This window comes from Thunnus maccoyii, chromosome 19 (genome assembly GCF_910596095.1).
Source record: "Thunnus maccoyii chromosome 19, fThuMac1.1, whole genome shotgun sequence".
Taxonomy (NCBI): Eukaryota; Metazoa; Chordata; class Actinopteri; order Scombriformes; family Scombridae; genus Thunnus; species Thunnus maccoyii.
In genome coordinates this window covers 25,710,496-25,734,931 of record NC_056551.1, presented here as the reverse complement: position 1 = coordinate 25,734,931, position 24,436 = coordinate 25,710,496, and the positions used below count along the sequence as shown (strand labels likewise).

Sequence of the window (24,436 nt, the reverse complement as noted above, 5' to 3'; positions counted from 1 at the left end):
TCTAAACTTCTCACATGCTTTCATTTCAATAAATGTTCAAATGATCCAATATTTCAGCAAAAAGTAAAGATTAGAGAAAAAGTCCAAAAACTGAAAACAGATTTGTGAATCAGAACTGCTGTATAAACAGATAATGAATGACAATATAGTAAAACACAATTGTAATAGTATAAAATAAGTCATAACGGTTGACAACAAAACCAAACACTTGTCCTTATACCATGTCCTTATATCTTGTAACTACATTACAATGGCTTATACATAATTTATTAACTGTATACCGCATATAAAGGCTAAATAGGGGGACATAAAGTAAAGCGTTACCAAGCTGAAAAACTGAAAAAATGTGTGTGCAGCAGAACTTTTTTGTTTTTTCTTCTTTTCTCTCCCATTAATCATCTCACGACCCCTCAGATTTATCTGCTGACCCTTTGGAAGGGCCCGACACCTAGTTGGGAACCACTGGACTAAACTAGCTAACTGTATATAAAGTAGTTGAAACTAGCTCCACCTCCAGCAGCTACAACAGTAACATGCTGCTCTAACACTGATGCTTCACTATTAATAATCTAATGATGTCATATATAATAATATATCAGTCAGAGGGATGAAATTAGTCATTTTACTCTGTGGTGGAAGAAGTAATTAGATCCTTAAGTAAATATTAAAATTAAGTAAATATTGTTAAATTATTAGAGTAGAAATGGTGTTTTGGACTTTTACTTGCAGTAATGGAGTAAAGCTGTGTTGATACTTTTATTTAATTATATGATCTGAGTACTATTCCCACCACTGTGGATAATGCTCTGTATATATAGAGACAGTGAACTGACCAATGGTGTGGCTATTTCAGCCAATCAGATGTCTTCCGGAGGGCGGACCAAACTTGTTGATAATTCTATCTGGTGTCGCCTCCTACTGCGCAGCCGCAGCCCGAGTGACGAAGATGGTGCTCATCAAGGAATAGTGAGTCTGAAGTGTTTTTAAAAAATGTCTTTTGGCTCATTTAGAGGCACATTTTCATCCATCCGACAGCGTATTACGGATAACTAAACATGTGTGTTTCGTGTAGTGGTGTCGTTCGCTGGATTCTACAGCGCTGTAGCCCGTAAAAAGCCATCTTTGAGCGGGGTGGATAACGGGACACACCGGTCTTTTTTAGGCGTTGCTAGTGCGAGCTAACGTTAGCTTGGAGTTGTAGCAACGGAGCGGATAATTAGCGTCTTAATGAAAACGAGTTACATAAAAAGGCTGCACGCACAAACAATCTGTACGTTCAGATACTTAACATGACTTTGATGGTTTAACGTATTGTTAACGTTAACGTAGCCGGCCTGTTATGTCTGTAAAGTGCCGTAATGTTAAGCTTTGTGGTCTCGTGAGTGACAGATTAAAGGCTCCTTCTCCGTCGGATTTAACATTAGTGCTAGCAGGCTCGGCTAGTCGCTAGCGTGACAATTTTCTGACCATCTTTAACGCACACATCTAACATTATGACACATTATAGGTTGTATTTTCATAGATTACGTCAGCGTTAACCAAGAGGTCGACACAGTTTATGAAATATGCTGTTATTTTGGCCCTAACTGAATAGCTGTTGTACCCTTCAAGCTAGCTTGAGGTTATGAAAGGACTAACTACTTTGCTTGTACTTTGCAGCGCTTTAACTGGGCGGCTAATACTAACTAACAGTTATGCAATAAGCCGGCAGGTTGCTGCACATAAATCTGTTGTGTTGGAGCTGTGCGGTGGTCGTTTTTCATCCACTTTTCTTCCTCAGCATAGCTAGCTTCTAACATGTAGCTAACATAACCTATATCCGCTTCAAATAACGGTACCTGTTGTAGCCAATGGTGGAAAGTGTCTAAGTACATTTACTAGGGTACTGTACTTAAATACAGTTTTGAGGTACTTATACTTGAGTATTTCCATGTGATGCTACTTTATACTTCCACTCCACTACATTTCAGAGGGAAATATTGTACTTTCTGCTCCACTACATGTATTTGACAGCTGTAGTTGCTTTTCAGATGAAGATTTGACACAATGGATAATATAACAAGCTTTTAAAATACAACACAGTGTTAAAGATGAAACCAGTGGTTTCCAACCTTTTTGTCTTTTGACATCTTACAAAAAGCAGTGTGTAGTCGGGGTCACATTTCACATGTCTATGAGTTGTTAACAGCTCCACCAAATAGTGATTTTTTCCTCTAAACTTCTCACATGGTTTCATTTCAATTAATGTTCAAATGATCCAATATTTCAGCAAAAATCAAAGATTAGAGAAAAAGTCCAAGAACTGAAAACAGATTTGTGTATCAGAACTTTGTTTTTTCTTCTTTCCTCTCCCATTAATCATCTCACGACCCCTCAGATTTATCTGGTGACCCTTCGGAGGGGCCCGACCCCTAGTTGGGAACCACTGGACTAAACTAGCTAACTGTATATAAAGTAGTGTAAACTAGCTCCACCTCCAGCAGCTACAACAGTAACATGCTGCTCTAACACTGATGCTTCACTATTAATAATCTGACATGGTGAGTCTCCAGAGCGGAGATATTTATCCATGACTGTGTAGTGTAATTTTCCTGCAATCTGGTCTCCATCTTGCTCCCAGTATAATCAATAATCAGACAGACAACCCTCTAAAATCATGTCCTTACATCAGGGTTCAACCATGGGTTAGTATTTTCAAGATTTTTTAATGCAGGGCCGTTAACGGCTTCTGTGGAAAGACAGGCTAATATGTTTTGTTTATGTCTTTTAATTCACTTAAGAATTTAATATATTTATGACACTGCTAATGACTGTATCTGTGTGTGTGTGTGTGGGGGGGGGGGGGGGGGGGGGGGATAGCATCAACACACCGTTTGTGTTTGTGAAGAACAAATCTGTTATGCTCACATAGGCTTAAGCTGGGGAACTCACACATTAAACTTTAATTTCTGGTAGGTTTATTAGACTTCATGTCAGCACTATTCAGTGTTCAAATAGCACGATGCCTCTCCTCGTGTCGGGGCAGTAGTAGATATAACAAGATTATATCACAATAATTGAGATTTACAGGAGCTTTGTGTTTATTTTGTTATCAACAGTACATTTTTGAAAAGTTTTGATGTAAACTATCTATACTTTCATCAGGGGGGCAAATATGTTTGCCTACCACTGCCTTACATGCCCCAACCTCAAAATTCATGACAGTTTTGAATATTGAACAATCAATTCATAGCAGGCATCTTGTTTAAAAGAAACTTATTACATACAGAAGATAATTTTGTAAATGGAAAGCATGTTGAGCAGATCTAACTTGGAGCAATAAAAAGGCTTAAGTATAATCGTACGGGCCTTTATCTTGATAAGAAAAGTCCATTTACTCTCACCGTCACTACTTAACCTCACTAACCTTTACTGTACTATTCATCGCTTACATAATAATGTGAGATACAGTTGTTATCTCTGTTGTGAAGTTCAGCTTTGTTTATGATTAATAGAGACACACTACACTGTACATTCAGCTGCATTAGGTCTGCAAATATTAGTATGTTTGTAATTGAATAATCTCTGCTATTTTCTGACTAATTTAGAGCTTCAACTAATGAATATTTCATTATGAGTTACTGGGCTGACTGTTTCCTCAACTAATCAATTCATTGTTTGGTCGACAAAATGTCAGAAAATTGTGAAAAATTATATTAGAATCTTAAATTTTACTTCATTTATGACAACAGAAGGCAGCAAATCACATTTAAGAAGCTTAATCAGTGAATATTTGTCATTTTTTGCCTGAAAAAAAATGACTCGGAACTGTTAACTGAATATAAAACAAGTTGCTGATTTATTTTCCTTTCAGCTGTAGATTAATTAATCGGTTGGTTTTGTAGTTCTAGATTAGTTAGAGCAAAGAGAAATAAATGAATCAAAACCGCTCATAATTCCAACTTTTATAAATTCTGTCTGTGTCTTAGCATCCTGCTACCTGTGCTGCAGGTGTCTGCAAGTGCCTACACGGACACACAGAGGACTTTCACTGGTGCTTACATAACTACCGGTTTACTGGGACTTGTAAACCACTTGAACTGTAACTGGTCAGCCAGTCAGTTCCCCTCTTTTTAATCCAGCACCAAAGGTTTTTTTTTCTCCAGTGCAAACCTTCTCTCTCTGTGCTGCCGCTGTCACTGCTCTCTGTGTGACAAAGTGAGTGTTAGAGAACGTGAAAACACAGTAATTTAAGGGGTAGATAATGAATGCATGACACTCAATACTAAAGATGTAAATGAAAAGCAACATTTTGTCAGTAGTCAAAGTACGTTATGCATGTTTTTCCCCTCTCACAGCATGTTAAACGATTGACACGGCCACGTTTTCCTAACATAAAACGATCCATTTTCTTAACAGCGGTTGATCAATAGCTGATTAATCATTAACGTAGGTGAAAGCTGAAGGGAACTGGATCCTTGCTGGTGTTATTTTAGTAGTTTGGGGGTTTAAGCATATCTCCAGTAAACATTTTTTTATCTCAAATGTGTGTTTTGGAAGGAAAATACACCTGGTTGCAGCTGTATTTTTTTGTGAAATTGATGCTGAAGTACTTTTGGAAAACACTATCATGAATATTAAGAGGAAAACGATGGAAGCAGGTGAATCACTGATGGTTTTTTTCTGTTTTAATTTCTCATCTGGTGCTGCAGAAACACGCCAGTTAGGGAAATGCTAACATGTATAGGCTTCAGTAGGAGTGAAATCTCTTTTATGACAAACGATTTAAAACGCCTCTGGTGTTACAAGGTCGCTGTACTTGATTGATCCACTTCACAATCTCAGTCAGCGGATGCTTCTTTTTTTTTTTTTTGTACATTTTGAACTTGTTAATTCGTCTCTGTTGCAAAAGCTGCAGCAGCTCACAACAAGTGTAGAGAGAGAGAGAGAGAGCCAACGAAAAAAAGCACAAACACTGCACTCTGCTTTTGTTTTTCCAGTTGTGCTACATTGTTCCTCTGGTTACATGACCGTCTGTGCCAGAATCTGGACGTGTCTTTGAAAATCAGATTTATCATGTTAATGTAGAACATAGAGCAGCTGGAAGGGAGGGGGGGGGGGGGGGGAGGAATGTTTTTCCTGTTGTGTGTGTGTGTGTGTGTGTGTGAGCTGGATGATGATGATGATGATGATGGCAGGTGTTCAGGATATTTAAGTTTTTGTTTGTTTTTACAGCACTTGCACAACTCAAGGTGCTGTACACATAAGAAAAACATTCAAACTAGGCATTAAAAATACATTTAATAGTAAAAAAAACTGGCACAATGAGCATTTTCTGTTATATTTTTATTGGTTACATCCATCAGAAAGTGTTTAAGAGCTTCAACGGCTACATTTACGACTAAATCATTTCTTTGTTTTAGCAAAAATACCAAACATTTGCTCGCTCCAGCCTCTCATATGCAAAGATATGCTGCTTTTTCTCTGTTTTATATCATTATGGAAAGAATATATTTGGGTTTTAGACTGTTGGTCGGACAGAACAAGATATTTGAAGACTTCACTCTGGGCTTCTTATATATTAGAAAGGAAGAAAATGATCAATAATAAAAGTAATTGTTAGTTTATTACCTTTACACACTCATGAGATCCTCAACCTTACATGTCCTGATTTTGTTTATAACATAATCCCTCTTTCTCCTCTTATTTTCTCGGCTTTAAATCTTTAAATACATCATATATTTGCTTTCAAGTACTTTAATATTTATAGATGTTTGTTTTGAGGGATGTTTTTGCCCTAAATTGAGCGTGTCACCCCCCCCCTCCCCCCCCCCCCCCCCCTCAAGCTATCTTCATCAATCAGTGTATGTTTAGGTTAAGGGTGTGGTGTTGAATCTACCAATCTTAGCAGAGATTTGTTTGGATTCTGAGAGAAGGAAGAGGTGCAGCCTTGAGAGGACTATAAACTCCCTGTACAGTACATCTCTGTAGTGAATCTTCTCGTTCCATAATTAAGCTGTGATGTCCAGTTATGAGCTGTGCATAATCAAGCTGCTGTATGCGCTGCTGATCTATGAACTGCGTGCTAGATTGCTGTGAAAAGTTATTTAGTTAAAAATAAGTAATCGATTCAAGCATGTTGTGTTAAGGGGGGGGGGGGGGGGGGGAATACTTGTTTTTCAATGCTGGCTTGGCAATAATCATGACATAACTGGACAGTATGAACGACACCACACAAAACAAAATAGAAAGCATCATAATCCAGTCTGTCACGCTGACATGAGATAAAACAGAAAAAATATTGATCTTTTTTTTGCAGCATGAACGAAAATCTTTTAATTAGCTAAATGTTCTGATTATCCGGTGATATGACAGTCTTCATTACACTCTCACTAGAGCTGCAACCATCTGCAGAAAATTAATCAACAGCAATTTTGATAATCATTTAAGTAATTTTTCAAGCAAAAAAATGGTAAAAAATCACAGGTTCCAGCTCCTTAAATGTGTAGATTTCCTGGTTTTCTTATATTTTATGATAGAAAACTGAATATCTTTTGGGTTTTGGACTGTTGGTCAGACAAAACAAGACATTTAAAGACGTCACCTTGGACTCTGGGAACTTGTGACAAGCATTTTCCCCAGTTTTCTGACATTTTATAAGAAAATAATCCGTATTGTTAGTTGCAGCCTTAGTAGATGTAAAGTCACTCCTACTGTCTTAGAGTTAAATTGTGGTTCTTAAAGATAGATGATTGTTGCTTTATAAATCAGAGTGCAGTTACAGTATCCAGACGACTAAAGCAGAGTTTAACATTCAGACTGGGACACAGCGCTTCCACTTGTTGCCAAAGACGCTCACTAAGATTTATTCACAACTTCATGCTTCTCCATCTTTTGTTTGAGATGTTAGTTAGTGGATTCTTTGCATAATCACTGAATCATTTAACACTTTTATTAAACTTTGAGTGTAAAAAGTGACTTCTAACCCTATGTACTGTTTCATTTATCTAAAATTTGAACGCCAGTGTTTTTCTCCTGTATATTTATTAATGACTTACTAATGTGTCCCTTTCTTCTCTCCTCTCAGCCGTGTAGTGTTGCCGATCTCTGTGGAAGAGGTGAGTATCATTTTATTATATAATAATACAGCGTATAGCTGTAGTTTTGATAGTTAAATGTTAATTTTCTCTTGTGCACAGAAAGCTCATCCACTCAGGCTTCAGTCTGCGGCTCATTCTGAGACAATAGCCTTTGTTGGAGATGCCTGTTTATTGGTGTGACAGGCTGGTAGAGCAGAACTGGACCTGGCTCAACCCTTTTAAAACTACTGTCGCTGTGTCGTCTTGTTCTTAATAGCCGTGACATATTTGTACTCGGCTTTTTTTTTTGTGTGTGTGTGTGTGTAATCTACTTACCCTCAAAAATGTTTCCTTCTTTTTGATTAGTTTTTATTGGAGCCCGGAGCCTGTTGTGACATCCAAATGACATCATGCTTTGGCTCCAGTTCACAGCCCTTCTCTCTAATGGGGGGAAAACATTGTGGCGGGCAGTTAGAGCGTTTAGTTTTTATGAGGAATAATTGTATTTTTCTGCAGATTGAACACAACCGGAGGTTTTGCTACTTCTTGTTGTCTTTAACGATAACTGCAGCGGCAGTAATATCCTGACAAAAGCTTGTTAATGTTGCGTAATCAAGTACTACAGCAGCCACCCCATATTTCCTTTATCAAATCTTCAAATGTATTAATATGATTGCAGAATCATTTAGCCTCTTGAAGGCTGATGACTGTTGTCCGTGACGACTCTATTGGCACAGCTCTCTGTAAATAATAACTAATGAAAGAGGCCTACAGAGCCCAGGAGGTGTCATGGATGAAAAAAAATGAAGTTGAGCTCTTGATCTAATCATTTATATGCCCGGTTTTTAGAAATGAATGCTCTAGATTTAATATCTCATGCACACAAATGACTAATCTGTGCTCTGTGAGTTAAATATAGTTTTTGCCTTCAGGCTCTGTCCCTCACTCTCACGCTGCCCAAACAAATCTCATACCAAATAAGACCAAACCACAAAGCTGGTCCATGATGAAAAAATGTACAGTAGCTGTATTGATTAACCAGACTTCCTCTTTATATGGTGTGAGATTGGTGGCGTCTCACACCAAAAACAGTATTATATTGAGAGCAGGAATTAGTCCTTTTTGTGCACAAATGATTAAATCTTTCATACAAACTAATTTTCTCTCCTTCATGACACCACAGATTACAATAAGAAGTAGATATTGCCACTTATTTTAAGTTGTTTTTCTCATAGAAGATTGTTTTGAAGCCTGATAATAGATTCAAAAATACTGGATCAAGGGATAATTAAGTAGCAAAAACACCACATGCACATGAACATGCAACCCAACACATTTTAGAGCTTTAAAAATATATATTTCTGCTGTATAAACAATTACTAACATCATAGGTGAAGACAAATCTGGGTTTGCTGCATCGTTGAAGCACGTCGGCTTCAGGGACCTTCTCGGTCTTAATCACAGGATGGAATCAGCGGTTTTGTGTCGCTGTAGTTTTCAGTTTCTGTCTTCCGTCTCTTCCTTCACTCACAGTATCAAGTCGGGCAGCTGTACTCTGTGGCCGAGGCCAGCAAGAATGAAACAGGAGGAGGAGAAGGCATCGAGGTGCTGAAGAACGAACCCTACGAGAAGGATGGGGAAAAGGGACAATACACACATAAAATATACCACCTAAAGAGGCAAGTGTTCAAAATAAACTTGGTTTTCAACAGAATCTAATCTTTGAAGGTTCAGTATATCAGTAAGACGTAACCGTTTTATCACTAATATGTATTTTAAACTATTAAATAACAGTGTCAACATGCTCATATGGTAGACAAAATAATGCAAAAACCATTTGAAAGAGAGCTAAGTGTGAGCTAAATGGAATACAGACTGTCAGGATATTTAAGCTTTAAAAGAAATTATTACAGCAGTGTCAAGTGTCTTCAATTAAAACCTCACACAGAGGGATGCAGGGACAGACAGGTGAGGTGAGCATCATTTATCACAGAACTAAGGTATCACCTTTGTGACAGCGATGAATACCAGCTTCATCAATCTAGTACTCAGAAGTACTTATTATTTATAGATAACAGCTTCACAAAGCAGGCATTAATGGCTTGGTTTTCACCATTTGGCCAACTGGTAACCTAAGTAAGTAAAACCTGGAGCGCTGGCAGCAGAAAGAGCAACATGATCTGAGTTTTTGCTCCCATCTGTTCGTTTGGATAACAGAAAACCGTTAGCAGACTGTACCTGTTGCCACCTGTTCAATGTGATGGTAAAACTATATTGGCAGCCATCTGAGGTGTCAAATAAGCTGCCATTTCACTGAACCAGCTTTAGACCCCGATCAGACGGATCGCTTTTTAGCAGCCTGGGGCGGCTTTTTGTAGCTTTTTGCTCGCTGCTTCTGTGTTGCTGAGCACCACACGTTTTCCACTCTATGTGCCTTGAGTTTTTGCAGGAGCGCCCTGAATGCCTCGAGTTGAAAAAACTTCAGTTCAGAGCAGAAAAAGCGGCCTGACATCATTTGCGTTTTTCCCCCAATGTCCGATCAGATGAATTGAGAGGCGGGCCTTCTGTGGTGGTGACGACACAGTTTATCATTATAACGTAACAAGTCTCATATCTACACCTGTCAGAGTTTTAGGCTGTAAGTAATATGGGTAATGACAGATGCTCATCTGCTCAGCAAGACCAATGGACTCCCTGTAGGTAGTGGTCATTTTTGTGACGCTACGTCCAACGATTGACAAACTGTCCCTGACTCATCCTTAAATAAGCCTTGAACAGACCATCATCCGGGTGAAGCTCCTGGACCAGCTGGTGGTACTCCCTGTAATTTGTCCTCTTTCTGAGGGTCTCATGTACCAACACAGATCTCTGTTTCCATGTGTCCAACATATTTGAGAACAGCGTCTCGCCCTTAAATAGAGCCACAGCGAGTGTCCTCCACCTGTCTGTTTTTTATCTGCTGACAAGGAAGTTAACTACTTTTAGCTTGCCAAAATAAAAGGCACAGATCTTCACAGCAAGATAATGGCTAAGGACAGGTGATTTGGTGGTTTCCTAGCAACAAAAAAAAAGACACAGCAAGCTGTTATTTCTTTAAAATTGTAGGCTTCAACAAATAAAAGCAGTGTGGTGCTCTTCGTGTTTTGCAACCTGCAACAAGCGCTCTGTCTGATCAGGACCTTACGTCACAGTACAAACACCAGGCCTCCACACACACCGCTAAATAAATTCAACACTAATTTCATGAAGGCTTAAACATCATTATGAGAGGAGAGATTTCCTCTTCATCTCTCAAATAATTTGATATCCAAACTGCACACAGACAGAGTTCGTTTGTGACAGTACAAGGAGCTGAAGCTGTCCTACTTCTTGCCAGGTGTCTCCTCTTATTTTGTCCATCCTTTGTATAATGTGTTACTGGTTTTGGCTGCTTTGACGCAGCACCAACAACAATAAAAAGAACAATTGATTACAAGTAGATATAACCTTCATAAAATGCTGAACCCTGAAGATACTGAATTGTATCTTTGGATTTAAGCAGACAAGATAAAATCACTTATCTGAAGTTTTAATGTTTGAAGTTTATTTCTTTTGAAAAGTCCACAGACCTGATTGTTTGACTTCTTTTTTTTCTCCCACTATAGTAAAGTCCCAGGTTATGTGAAGATGATTGCACCAGAAGGAGCATTAGTTTTTCACGAAAAGGCCTGGAACGCCTACCCGTACTGTCGCACTAGTAAGTTTCATCATAATAGCAAATCAATTCATACTTGGTGTCGTTTCACTGCAGTGTGTTTGCATTTGATCAACAGTGAAAGATGTCATAGTTATATGTAATCATGGCTTCTCTTTGAGGAGGACTCCAGCAATTTATTATTACACTTCGATAAAATTGGGGGAATTAAAGCAGCAGAGTCCGAGGTATCGTTACCTTTAAGGTGCTGGTATACGCCATCACAGCAGCCTGTCAGATGGTCAAACGTCATTGAAAACCAGCATCAAAGATCAAATTTCCAACATTGGAGTTCAAGTTTTGCAGCTTTCTGAAAACCGACAATCAAATATCGACTTTCTTTATCATTTAATCTGATGATTCTTTCCTCGATTAAGCACTTAATTGTTTAGTCTATGAAGTGTTAAAAATTGTGAAAATGCCATTCATGCATTTCTGAGACCGCAGTCTTAAATTTGCTTCCATTGCTAATCAACTAATTACTGCAGCTCTAATTCACATCCACTGATTGGTCAGGCATGTGGAGGCAAGAAAGTAAGCAGTGTTTAACCTCCTCTCTCCAAAACTATCTCTGTTTCTTCTTGCGTGTACAAACAAGCGCAACACTATGAATGCCTTCCAGAAGAAATTATAAAATGTGCACTGCATCCAGATATTTAAACCTATCGTGTCTGTTTACAGTTATAAACACTTTCAATGTGGTCAGACAACGCGTACTAGGTACGAACTATGTCTAGGTATGAACTAGGTCTTTTCTAGCATAACTTGACCCTTTGTCCTTTATACGGTTTGAGCTGCAGAAACACTGGATCCATACATTTCAAATGAAATCAAATCTTTATCGTCATATGCACAGACTACAGTCAGTTGCTCTGAACAGTCAAATTCTTACTTTGCGCTCCCTTCCGACCACCATAGATAGCATCTTTCAAACTTCACACTCCCAGTTTGTATCACAGGCTTTTGGTTTAACATCTGTATCCTTTTACTCTCTGAAATCTCTTCCTGTTTCAATCAATCAATCAATCAATTTTTATTTATATAGCGCCAAATCACAACAAAAGTCATCTCAGGGCACTTTTCACATAGAGCATGGGTAAATGGGTAAAATTGGTTGAGTTCTCCTTTAAATTGACCTTTTTTTTAATGTTCTGCAATTATAATTTTTTCTAAATGTCGTTTGAAACTGTTCAGTTTTTCAAATATGATAAATGTCATCCTGGTCTTTTGATACTGACGCTCATTTTTTTTCTTTGTTTCTCTTTTTGCTCCTCTGCAGTTGTGACGGTGAGTTGTTCATCTTTTACTCTCTTAGCTTGATAGTTTCTGACATCAATGAGTCCGTCATCACACAGACTTTCACTGACTTGTGACAGATACTTAATACCACCATCTGTCTTCTGACGAGAGTCATCACAGCCTCGTACTGTTGTACCTTACTTTGCAAGCTAATTACTATCAGATTAAAAATAGATCCGAGCAGAGCGGCACACCATTACCAGTGTTGTTTCAGTCTAAATGTCTGATTGGTTAATTGGATTTAGCTGTAAGGGTTTAAGTACATCTCTCAGAACTCTCCATTCATGATGTTCTCTGTACCGATTCTCTTGGCCGCGATCGGACGCACCTGCTGCCGTTTAAAGTTTAGGAGTGATACCTACTTTCTGAGTAATGACTTCAAATAGAAACAGGCTAAATATTGTGTTTTCCCCCTCATGAAATCTGTGTTTTTCTCTCACTTTTCAGAATGAGTACATGAAGGACGACTTCATGATTAAGATTGAGACGTGGCACAAACCTGACATGGGAACAATAGAAAATGTAAGTGAGTAGAAGATGTGGTGGTGCTTTGGTGTTAAAGGGGCACTCCAGCTTTTTAATATTTCACCTCCATTAACTTAAGATTTACTAGGTTTAATGTTTCTGCTAACATTAATATTCTCTTCTGTTCATTATCGCTCTGAATGCTGATAAATGATCACAATAACTTGGTCGTTTTAAATCTTATTTTCTTTTTTTTTGGGTGACTTTGTAATATCTGTCCAGGGACGACAGATGAAAGATAACCTCTTGGCTAATTCAGTGTTTATTAATTTGCACTGTCCCTGTTAAATAAATCAATAAATAACCAAGAAATAAAAACAAGAATGGTCAAAAATTGAAGCAGCACAGACTTATATCCCCTGCATGAGTTACAATTACACTGGATCCTACATTTCCCATAATGCAACACACACAAAGCATCTTTCATTAGACCCTCTCTGCCTGATAAACGCCCCTTTCAGACGTCTCCAGTTAATAACACACAGACTTTCTGTTTATAAATCTAAAGTCTCCGAGTCCTAGCTGAGAGATTACCTTGATGACATCACTATGACATCATCAGGGTAGTTTTCTCAGACTTTAGAAAGCTCCCTCCAGAGCCACAGATGATGTAATACAACTGTTTTTGCTATAGAAGGATATAAATAGACAAAACAAACGTCATCTTACATTTTTTCATTTTTGAGAGCGGTATACACACAGATCTAACCTTTTTTTGTGTGTGTGTGGCCCCATGCACATGCAAGAGAAAGAGGTACACCTGTGTGGTTTTAAATTTGAATCTTATTTGATTCACACTCGGCTTCCCTGAAGAAACAAAGCATCCCGTGCCGCCTGCGTTCTGAGCCGGTACGATCTTCTACATCAGAGGTTTAATTGCTTGTCTCTTTCTCTCTTTGTTCCAGGTTCATGACCTGGATGAGCAGACGTGGAGGACTGTGGAGGTGGTTCCCATAGATATTGCAAACAAAGAAGAAGTGGCGACTGCTGTGAGTTTAAAACCCGCAATATAAACCGCTAAACTAAGAAGTGAAAAGTGGATCAGTTGTTCTGGCACGCGGCCTGACAAGCAGATGACGGTAACTGACACGTCTGATTTACAGCAGCGTGTCTCCACCACGAGGAAGAGTTCGGTCATACAGATCGACTGGAGGTCACCAAGGTGCCGGGATAGCCATCACACTTAATTTATCCAGTGATCATCCTCCGTAAAGCCTTACTGAACGGAGTGAAATACTTCAATTGCAGTAACAAGCTTGAAGTCGGCCTAGAAGTAAACGTGAAGATGAGGACTTGTTGTGGAGGGAGATCACAATGATCAGAATCTCTCCTCTGTTGGCGTTTTTACTCGTATTTCAAGTAAAAAACATCTTTTCTTTTCTGCCCCTACATCTAAAGTCTATCCGCAGTGCTCTTTATTAGTCACAAAAACGACATAAATCATCACACTATAAAGAATTCATGTAATCGACTCCAGCTTTTGAGCAAATATGGTGAAAGTCATCTTGAATTTGACAAACCTTTCATTGTTCTAGTCCAAAATTTATCGCAGCTTTCAACATCTTCGAGGCGTCCCGGTAGTCTTGCGTTTTAAAGGATAGGTTCAGATGTTTATATGCGTTCACTGAGAGAGTTTTTGGTTGCTGTAGTCATTCGTCTTGTCCATACTGGCCATGAAGTGTTCCCTTCCTCGCCAACGTAAGAGACGGGGGAGCCAAAACCCATCCAGGCTTTGACCGAGTGACGTCATCAGCTGACACTTTATGAAGTTGGTCCATCGACAGAGAATTAGTGAATGACTGTAGCTAATGCATTGCAGAAGCTTTTTTGGAAAAAAAAGTCCCCTCAGCTTTCCAGCTGTGAATCTCAAAAATATGCACGTATGACAGGAAAAAATCACCACGACTGCTGACAAGAGTCCCAGCAGCTGGTCCATTATTCACCGTCTAGTGAGCAGCTTGAGGATATACATTATCCATTCATTTATCTGTTACATGACAGCATAATGTTTGCAATACTGTGGAAATAGCTTGAGAATTCAGTTGGACTGTATTTATGAAGATATATGAGGAAGTATTTGGAAATGGATGCTGCTACGGTGCACCGACAGGCTCGTACTTTGTTAAACGGCGTTAGACTCCTGATGGATACGACTCTCAGCTGTCTTTAAAAGCCCCCTTTTTAGTCCATTAGGGGCAGTTGTCAGCAAGTAATACTTCAACCATCATGTTGCCTGTGATTTAAAATCTAAAAGGAGGCATTAAGCCATTTTACATCCAGGTGGGTCACAGTTGTCCCGGAGCCGCAGCGTTTCTTCTACGAGCTCCTGTACTATAATGACTTAAGTGGATCAACGTTGAGGCCCAAGGCTTAATCTCAATGTCCATCTGCTCCAGGTATTCGCCACTCTTTCCCCAACAGATCTGATGGATTAAAACGGCACAGTGACCCTTAAGCTCAGGGGTTGGTTGGATGGGGGTGTAGTGCGTTGAAAATACAGTCTTGGGTGTTGCGGATTCTTCGGTGTTCCAGCAGAGGAGCCTTGAATCACATGCTGGAAGGGTGAAGTCTGACTTAACAGCGTCAGTATGCGAGAGTCAGCACTGACTAGTTTAAACTTGTTCTCTTTTTAAGAAACACAAGGAGAAAGTGGAGTCAGACTGTTCAACATTTATGTGTCACATTAAGAACACAATAAAAATTATATTACTTTGCATGAGTAATAATCTCAAAGATTTTCACTTAAATAAATGTCTATTAAGTCACTTTCTATCAGCAAATGAGGTAACACAACGGTGATTGAGCCGTTGGCCCGCTGATGAAAGTATTTGCAGTATTATGAACTGGGTGTCTGTGGCGACTTTCCCGGGAAAAATCACAAGCGTTAGTTTTCCATCACCCAGCAGTGGTTGGTACTACAGAGAGGGTGTTGGAGCTAACACAACACTCGCTCTTCGCCTCACTTGTGTGTGTGTGTGTGTGTGTGTGAAGCATCTGAGTGATGTAAAACGGGCGCCACTGTTTGGATCTCTGGGAAGTTAGGTCCAAAAACACACCTACAATTATCGCTTATCACCATTTGTGCCTCCAAAAACAACAAACTTTAAGAAAAAACATCCCAGTTTTCAGCTCTGTGATGATGATTATGCATGTTTCAGATAAACCCAAAAGTTTTTAAATAGTTTACTTATCTTAAAAAAATAGGAGGATTTCCTCAACTCTTGAAGGAACACTCGGGTACTCTGTGGAGTTTTTGAACACTAGTTTGTATCGTGTATTAACTGATACATATTAGAAAACAGATACAAGAGTCAGAGATTCAGCTACATCGATACTGTGGCCTTTGTGTGACCTGCACATACCAATCAGTACCAATCACCTCGCTGCATTAACACACACGAGGGGGACAAAATGTTAGTAGCACTTTTCAATATAAAGCACTCCAGTACACCACCACCACCCACTACGACCTCAGTAACAAACATAAAGTAGAATTATCACCAAAAAGTCGTAAAAATAGGAATTTATGGCAGAGCTGTTGTATTGGGTTGCATTAGATTGCACAGTTGTTCCTAATAAAATGCTCGGTGAGTTTATGTCTGTACTTTTAATCTCAAGATTTTGGTTCTGAGCACATTTTCTGGTGTCAACAAACAGGAACAAATAAAATATCCAGACTTCACAATCTCGACACCTTGTGACGCATCGCACTATGCAAAAACATTGAAAGTAGCAGCTGTGGTAAACAGGTGGGACTCAGTTTACTGCTGGATCTTAATGTTTGGATGCTGTTTGTTCTGTTGTAGGACTATAAGCCAGAAGAAGATCCTGCTCTTTTCCACTCCGCCAAGACGGGCAGAGGACCTCTCGGCCCTGAATGGAAGGTACCTGATATAGCAACAGAAAGTAAAAATGATCATCTGTCACTACTGTGATTAATGAGAAACACTTTTAACTCTTTTGCTTTCTTTTTTCCTTCCTTTTGCAGGACGAGCTGAAGACAGATTGTCCTTACATGTGTGCATACAAACTGGTCACCGTCAAGTTCAGATGGTGGGGTCTGCAGACCAAAGTGGAAAACTTCATCCACAGGGTACTAATCATAGTCTATCTTAAAATAACACTCTCATATGTACATCGATAGAGTCACTGGTTGCTATGATGGTTCCCTCCCTAACTTGATTCCAGTGTAAGTAACAGGAAAACTGCAGAACTGCTTGTCGGATGATAGAATAGCTTCAGAAATCTCCTCCCCTCCTCCCGCCGTCACCTTTCCGATGTCGGATTAGAGGAGCTAATCCGACAATTTCTATCCGAAACCGACAATCTGACATTCACACCCACTTAACGCGGTGATTTGCCCCGGCCGTGTGGAGCTGAGAAAGGAATCAGGGTTTCAACTTCTCTCTCTCTCTCACAAGTACTTCTTTTTCCATTCTTAACACAAGTGCAACTCTTATGAATGCTTTCCAGTAACAGACTGTGTAAAAGTATACGCCAAAACCCCCCCCCCAATTAAACAACATCACATCTCTTCTTTCTTTATGACAGTTGGCTTTTCACTCCAACTTTAAGTTTTTGCAGTTCAGAACAACTATAAACACTTTTGGTTTCCAATGTGGTCAGAAAACACGTCATATGAACTGCTTTTTTTTTTTTTAAGCATAACCAGGCTGGAGCTATTTTGAGACTTCAGCAGTCAGTTATTCAAATCAAAGGGGAAGGTTTTTTTCCAGAGTTAGTCAGTTTTAGAAGGAAATTCCCTCTCGTGTGTTACTGTCTCTCTGCTGCAAGGAAACACAGTCCGGCAAACCAAAAAGAGGAAATGTCATAATGTCTATAAAGACTTCACAGACAGGAGGAATTATTACAATGACCAGAAACTCTTTCATTGGACATAATCTATCCTTTAAATCAATGAAGCCTCTTATGGAGTTAAATTAGACTTTGTTTATTGTGTCTGTCAATGACTTGTGTTGTTTTTATTTAGCTCAGCAGAGGGAGACATAGTTCTGAGAAACATTTCAGTGTTTCTGTAATTAAAATCTCTGCACCTGTTGAAGGGAGAGATAAATAGTTCAGTTCAGGGAAGAGATGATGAGGGCAAGAGCAAAGGAACCAAGTGTAATTATTTAAATGGAAAAAAGTCTCTGTATGACTTCATGTTAGTGTTTTTGTTGTTGTTTTACTTCATTTTCTTCCTTCCACAGCAAGAAAAGCGTATTTTCACCAACTTCCACCGCCAGCTGTTCTGCTGGGTCGACAAATGGGTGGGTTTGACCATGGAGGACATCAGGCGGATGGAAGAGGAGACTCAAAAAGAGCTTGAGGAGGTAAATTAACTCACCAAATGCACAGCTGTCCTCCTAAAGTTACACTGGACCATAATGTCTTCTTCCTAGTCTGGTGAATTAAGTTTAAAGCAGATGTAAGAACGTAGTAACTGGGATTCAGTAGAGTTGCTTTAGTCTTGTGCTCAAGTTTACAAATCTTTTAAAAGCTAAGAAGAGTACATAGCTGTGTCTCAAATCACATACTTCTGTTAGTACACTTTCATGTAGTACACTGTGTACACTATGTACTTACTGGCGTAGTGCACAAATTTTGACAGGGTAGTGTTGTCTCAAATCAAACACGGCCGTTGTGCACTTACCGGAAATGACGATCGCAAATTAGCATTAGCTAGCGTTAGCATTCGCGTTATTGTTCGTGCTACCAAATCATTACAGACTGCTAAATTAACCCAAAAAACATACTGATGGCTTATATCCGACAACAGTATAGTGGTGCTTAGTGCTAAAAACACACGTTTGTATAATGCGGCGATGTTCACCGTAGTTACAACGTACCTGGCCGCCATTTCCAGTTTGAAAAGTGGTCCCTCCCCTTCCGCTACGTAGCCAAGATGGCGACCATTGAGGGCGAGAAGTGTCCATAGTTCCACACTCAACTTTTTGACCTCACAGTGACTTCTCAGTGTGAACGCACTTACGCACTCAAAATGTTAAGTGTAAGTACAGAAGTATGCGATTTGAGACACAGCACATGTTTCTGTTGTGAATGATGACTGTACAAATGATTATTGCTCTGTGTTTAGAAGACTGCTGGAGACTACACGACAAACTCAATCTACTCGATTTAACCCCCTTTAACTCCTGAATTTCACATTAGATGCGTCAGAAGGGAGATGTGCGAGGCACCTCTGCAACAGACGAGTAGAGGCCCGTCGCTGTAGGTCAAACACTAGAGGCAGGCTGAGTAAGTCTCAACGAAGGAGAGGTGGTGGCGCTGCATGGATCGTTGTCTTCGCCGTTGTCTTCATACTGCTGTCTGCCTGATGTCTTAACTCACCTGTTTGTCCGTTTTTTTGGAACCGTCCAGTTTGTTGTTCTTTCTGCTTGATGTCTTTTCAGCCCTGTGACTTCTTTTTGTTATCATCCTCCTCTGTTGTCATCTTTTCATAACAATCTTCCTCTGTTTTCATCTCATGTACTCTGTTCTTCAACCGTGGCTCTGCTAATCCAGGCTAACATGACGCTAATATGATCCTGCTAATTATAAACAAGCTAACTAAGTTCTTGGAAAGTCCTCACACAGCTGATTTGTTGACTTAGGTTAAAAATCTTATATGAATCTTGAATAATTAGGTGCTTTTACTTTAAAACAAAGGCAACAGTAGAGTCACAATCAGCACTTATGAAGAGCTGAAACAACTAATTGGTTTGGCGATCGATAGAAAATTAATCTGCAACTATTTTGATAATTGAATAAGTGTTTTAACTCATTTTTCAAGCAAAAATGCAAAATAATTGCTTGTTTAAGGCCCTCAAATGTGAAAATATGTTGCTTTTCTTTCTGTAAATTTAACTGTCAGATTAATCGTTAGTTACAGTCCTATTTTTGATCATTTTAAGTATTTTCTTCATTGTTTCCAGCTTCGTAGTAGTGAATATCTTCGAGTTTTAAACTGTTGATCAGACAAAACAAACAAATTTGAAGACGTCACCTTGAGCTTTAAGACATTTTGATGCTGACATTTCATAAACCAAACAGTTAATGGGTAATAAAAATAATAGTTACAGCTTAAACTTATGTGATTGGCTGAGTAATGATCGTATGTTTGCTACAGACATCTTTTTACCCTGCCAGAGTTTCTCATAAAGAACATATAAGGCACTTAAACTTAGACAATTTATGAAACCGACACATTTAACTCAAATTAACTGTTGCATGCAATTTATAATTATGTTGAAGTACATTTCATACATTTAAGTGATTAAATCTGATAAATCATAAACCTTAAACTGAATTTATCTCTTTAGCTTATAGCACCTCAAATAGATGACTATGAAACTCGGTGCTGATATTGTATCGATGTTGCCAAGAGGAGGAATCCTAATGACTTCTAATGATCCCTCAACTTTTCCTTTAGTGCGACCATAATGTTGACCTTTGTGGTTTTGAATGAAACGTCTCGACATTTATTGGATGGATTTCCATGAAGTCTGGTTCAGACATTCTTGTTCTCCTCAGGATGAGTTGTAATAACTTCTCCTCTAGTGCCATCAACAGGCCAAAACTTAAATTCGTCTTAATACTTTGTTTTATGACAAAGTTTCCATCAGTCTCAGCTGTACTTTATGTTCAGTGCTAATTAGCAAATGTTAGAATTTTAAATCAGCTTCGTCTTGTGAGGTTTGTGTCAAATCTTAAACAACTCGAGCTCTGAAGAACAGGGTCATGTTCTGAGTCATTTTTCCTCCCACCTGCTGTCGATCAACTCACATTCGTCATTTCCACTCACAGATTTTAATATTCTCTTACAGCTGCTTCTTACTAAACGCATCACTTTGTGCTTTCAGTTTGTTTTTCCTCCTGATAACAGCTCACCCTGCTGTAATCTGTTCCCTTTTGGGTTTTTTTTGGAATCAAACAGATTTTCCTGCATGCGCATAGCTTCAAGGACGGGTTCAGGATTTTACAAGTGTGTCTTAAAACAACATTCAGGAGCCCAACATGTTTTTCTTGCTGTAATCATTCCTCCTGTTCATACTGAAGAAGATCCCTTCATGAAGTTTATCTGAAGCTAATATGAAGCTTCAGCGTGCAAATGAGTCAAATCAAGTAGATATCTTTCAACGTTACAGTCTTTTTAGTGCCAAAATCCCTCTTTTTGTTACTATACTTCCACCTGTTCTGACCTGACTAAACAAAAGGGAGACGCACCATGTCAAAGTTTAACAAAAGAAACTTTATTAAACCAAATTAAAGAAGTATAATTAAAGCATTTGGTGTGGATATCAGTAGCGTCAGTGTTGTAAGGTGCAAGACAGTTAAAAACATAAAACTAAACCAAACCAAAGCAGGTAACAGGAGGAGAGAGCAGTAAACAGCAGCATCAGCAGCAGCAAAGAGCAGCCAGAGGAGAGCGAGCGAGAGAGAGAGAGCCAACCGCCTGCTGCAGCCAGACTTTAAATAACCTGCAAACACAACGTGGGCCTTCAGGTGTTCCAGGTGACACTAATGATCACCTGCAGAACAAGGAGAGATGCAGGTTAATACCAGATCAAACCCCGAGATGACACCAGGGGTCATCACACACACCGCAGCTCAACGGAGGAAACACAAAGAGGGAATCTGATGCTAAAAAGACTGTAAATGTGTCAGATATCCACTTGATATGACTAACTCAGACTGTTGAAGCTGAATATAAGCTTCACATCTACTTTTAAATGACTGTGTGGACACGCTGTGGATTTTGGTCTCCATCATTTACATTGAAAGCACATTTGAAGGATCTTTTAATATCCAGTATGAACAGGAGGAATGATTACAGCGAGGAAAACCTCTTTCACTGATCATACGGACACCTGACTGTTGCTTTAAGACACTTGGAAAATTGTGAACCTTTCCTTTAATACTTCTCTAGTCTTTATCCTCAAACTGAAAACCTGACTTTCTTCTTCTCTCCCTCTCTCTCTCAGCTGCGTAAAACAGGTCCGATTCGAGGCACCAGTGCTGCTCATGAGCAATGAGGCAAATCAACCAAACCCTGTCATGATGATGTCATCAGAGACAACGTCCACCACGATGAGGAAGTGGCCCCCGATGTCGCCTCTTCTCTTCCTGTCTCACATGATTCATTGGGGGGTTTGACAAGATTGGTTAACAGTACTGTACAGATTCTACCCCAATCACAAGCCTCCTGTTCACTCAGAAAAAAAAAACAACAACAACATGGTTTTGCATACATATAAAAAGGAAAAAAAAAAAAAAAACTCTTTGCACAGAACGTAAATTGCCTGATATGTAATTGTTAGTTGATTATCACAATGGGCTTTGTTTTTATTCAGGTGTGTAAACCGTGACTCAGAAAGTCAAGCCTTTTAAATTAATTAGAATGTTTGTTTTTAGGTAAACAGGTTCCCACAAAAAATTGGTATAAGATGACTTTAGCAGGTATTGGACCATTTATCCCCCTTACCTTCCCTTGTATTATAACTGTCTGTCTCTACTTTAATCCTTGTCTCTCCCCTCAGTATCGTCTTTATTATTGTCCTGGTAAAATTAGTCTAGATCTCCCCCTTGTCTCACTGTCCCCTCTGTCTGGCAGTTAGTCGGGAATACTGATGTTTTTTTTTTTAGTTTTTGAGGCTAATCCATGCCTGTTATATGGTTCAAAACAAATATAATGCTCAAGCATGATAGATAATTCTTTGCTTTTCCCCCCCAACCCACACATGTACACATGTCCCCACATTTCAAACATGCACACCGGCCCTCCTCCTCCTCCTCCTCCCCTCCTCCTCCTGTCACAAGTGCATGTGGACAACAGCAACTCCTCACTAAACTGTCATTGCATGTGTTATAGTTGCTGCAATGCAGCTTCGCTCAAGTGGATTGTTTGTGTTGATTAGAGAGAGAGAGAGAGAGAGAGAGGGTCCTCTAGGAGAGTCACCTGTGTGTGTGTGTGCGCGTGTTAGTGTGTGCATTTGTGTGCTTGTTTGTGTTATCAGCTGCCTTTTTTAAGGACTGTCACTCTTAGGACTGAGATGGATAATGTTCAGCTTAATATCAAGGCTCTGTGAGCGGCCTGTTGAACTCGCCTCATGCTGTCGCTGCATGTCCTTTCTCCTTGGCTTAGGGCTTTAACTGGAGGGCTCCCGCAGCCTCCACGAAGCTTTTTTTAAAAAAAAAAAACGAAAACAAATGAGGATGAGAGTCTGTGCGTCACTGCGTGCATGAATTGAGGTAGTTTTTTTATATATAGATATATATATATATATCTATATATCTATATATATATTTATCTCTGTTGAACTACTGTTTCCTCTCTGAACTGACAGAGTGAATGGGTCCAGGCAGATCTGTGATGTTTGTGGGCTGGGTTTATAGTTTTATTTTTTATTTTCACCATGTATAGTGATTTTTTTTTTTTCATGTACCTTAACTACAAGAAAGTATGAGGTCAGTCTGAACTTTTCTTGATGAATTCTAGTTAGAGTGCTTTGGCAAAGGTTAAAGGTATACTGTGCAGGGTTTTCCTGAAAAAAACAAAACAATGTATAGACTCATATAACAATAATCCCTCTAAATCATCACTTATGACTCACTACAAGTGTGTGGCGGTGTGTATATCTGCAGAGACTCTGCCCTCTGGCTGTGTTTTCTTATTATTTTGCTGTGTTCAGGATGTTTCTGGGCGTCAACCTTTTGGGCAGCGGGTGTGTAGCCTCCAGGAGATAACAGCGTGCAGGGTGTGAGGTCGGGACTCGTCGCGTAGCGACCAGGTTACAGGTTACCGTCTCTCTCCTCTGCTCTGCTCCGCTCCGCTCTGCTCTCTGTCTCTGTGTCATGGATGCATAAAGAGCAGCAGGTCTGTGTGTCTGCTTGACCGAGGGGGGCGGGGCTGAGCCACACACACGCACACACACACAGAGCAGAGAGGCCACAGCGGACCAGGATGAAGCTCTGCATTCACACCACATCCGGCAAGGCGGCACATTCCCGCAGGGTTGTGCGAAGGTGTGGGGCGTGTTTATTTGCGCTTTAGAACGTAACTGCCGTGAAACAATCAGAAAATAACATTTTATTTATCTGATTCACGCCAGCGCCGCTCGCTCTCTTCATTCGCTCTCTAGCTCGCTCGACCACCACTGCTCTCTCGCTCTCTCGCTGGTTGACCCAGGGAATGAATGCTGTGTATTTACAAACACCAACACCAACAAATCCTGCATAGTATACCTTTTTTTTTAAAGTAACAATCTCAAAGATCTCCGTTTCGTTCTCTTTAGCGGCACCTCTGGTGATAATCGGTAATTGCAGGTGGTTTTTTTTTTTTTTTTTTTTTGGACATCATTTCCCAAGGATCCAAACAGTGTCACCTGTGTGATGTCAGTCAGTCGGCAAGTAGGTTGAAGAGCGAGTGTGTTGCGTTAGCTCCGCCTACCCTCTCTGGCGGACCAACCACCGCTGGGCGTCATCCAGGTCGTAATACTGCAAATGCAAGGGCTTTCATCAGCGGGCCATAGGCTCAGTCACCATCGTGTTACCTCATTCGGCGATAGAAAGCGACTCAGTAGACGTTTATTTAAGTGAAAATCTTTGAGATTATTACTTTTAAATAAATTTTGACCCTTACGGTTTAGATCGGTGTTGGGTGATGTAGTGCGAGCCTTGATCAGAAAACAGACGGCATCTTTATCCTGCTTTCTGTCCTGCATCTCAACTGTTTTTTTTTTTTGTTTTTTTTTATGGTTGCACTGTTTCCAGGTTGCAGCCGTTCATCAGAGCAAGAGCTCAGTTTAACCGTCTTTTTAAT

General features: G+C 39.7%; 1 protein-coding gene across 1 annotated transcript; it reads left to right on the top strand.

Annotated features, from left to right (window-relative positions):
• Window positions 1-901: 901 nt before the first annotated feature.
• Window positions 902-23,442, top strand: pitpnb (phosphatidylinositol transfer protein, beta). The gene is made up of 12 exons (XM_042394808.1): window positions 902-966; window positions 7,067-7,097; window positions 8,592-8,737; window positions 10,703-10,794; window positions 12,071-12,078; window positions 12,538-12,612; window positions 13,521-13,604; window positions 16,422-16,499; window positions 16,604-16,708; window positions 17,826-17,948; window positions 18,787-18,873; window positions 21,600-23,442. The coding sequence occupies exons 1-11, from the start codon at window positions 947-949 to the stop codon at window positions 18,832-18,834; spliced, it is 810 nt and encodes a 269-aa protein (XP_042250742.1). The 5' UTR covers window positions 902-946; the 3' UTR covers window positions 18,835-18,873; window positions 21,600-23,442.
• The last annotated feature ends 994 nt before the right edge of the window (window positions 23,443-24,436 follow it).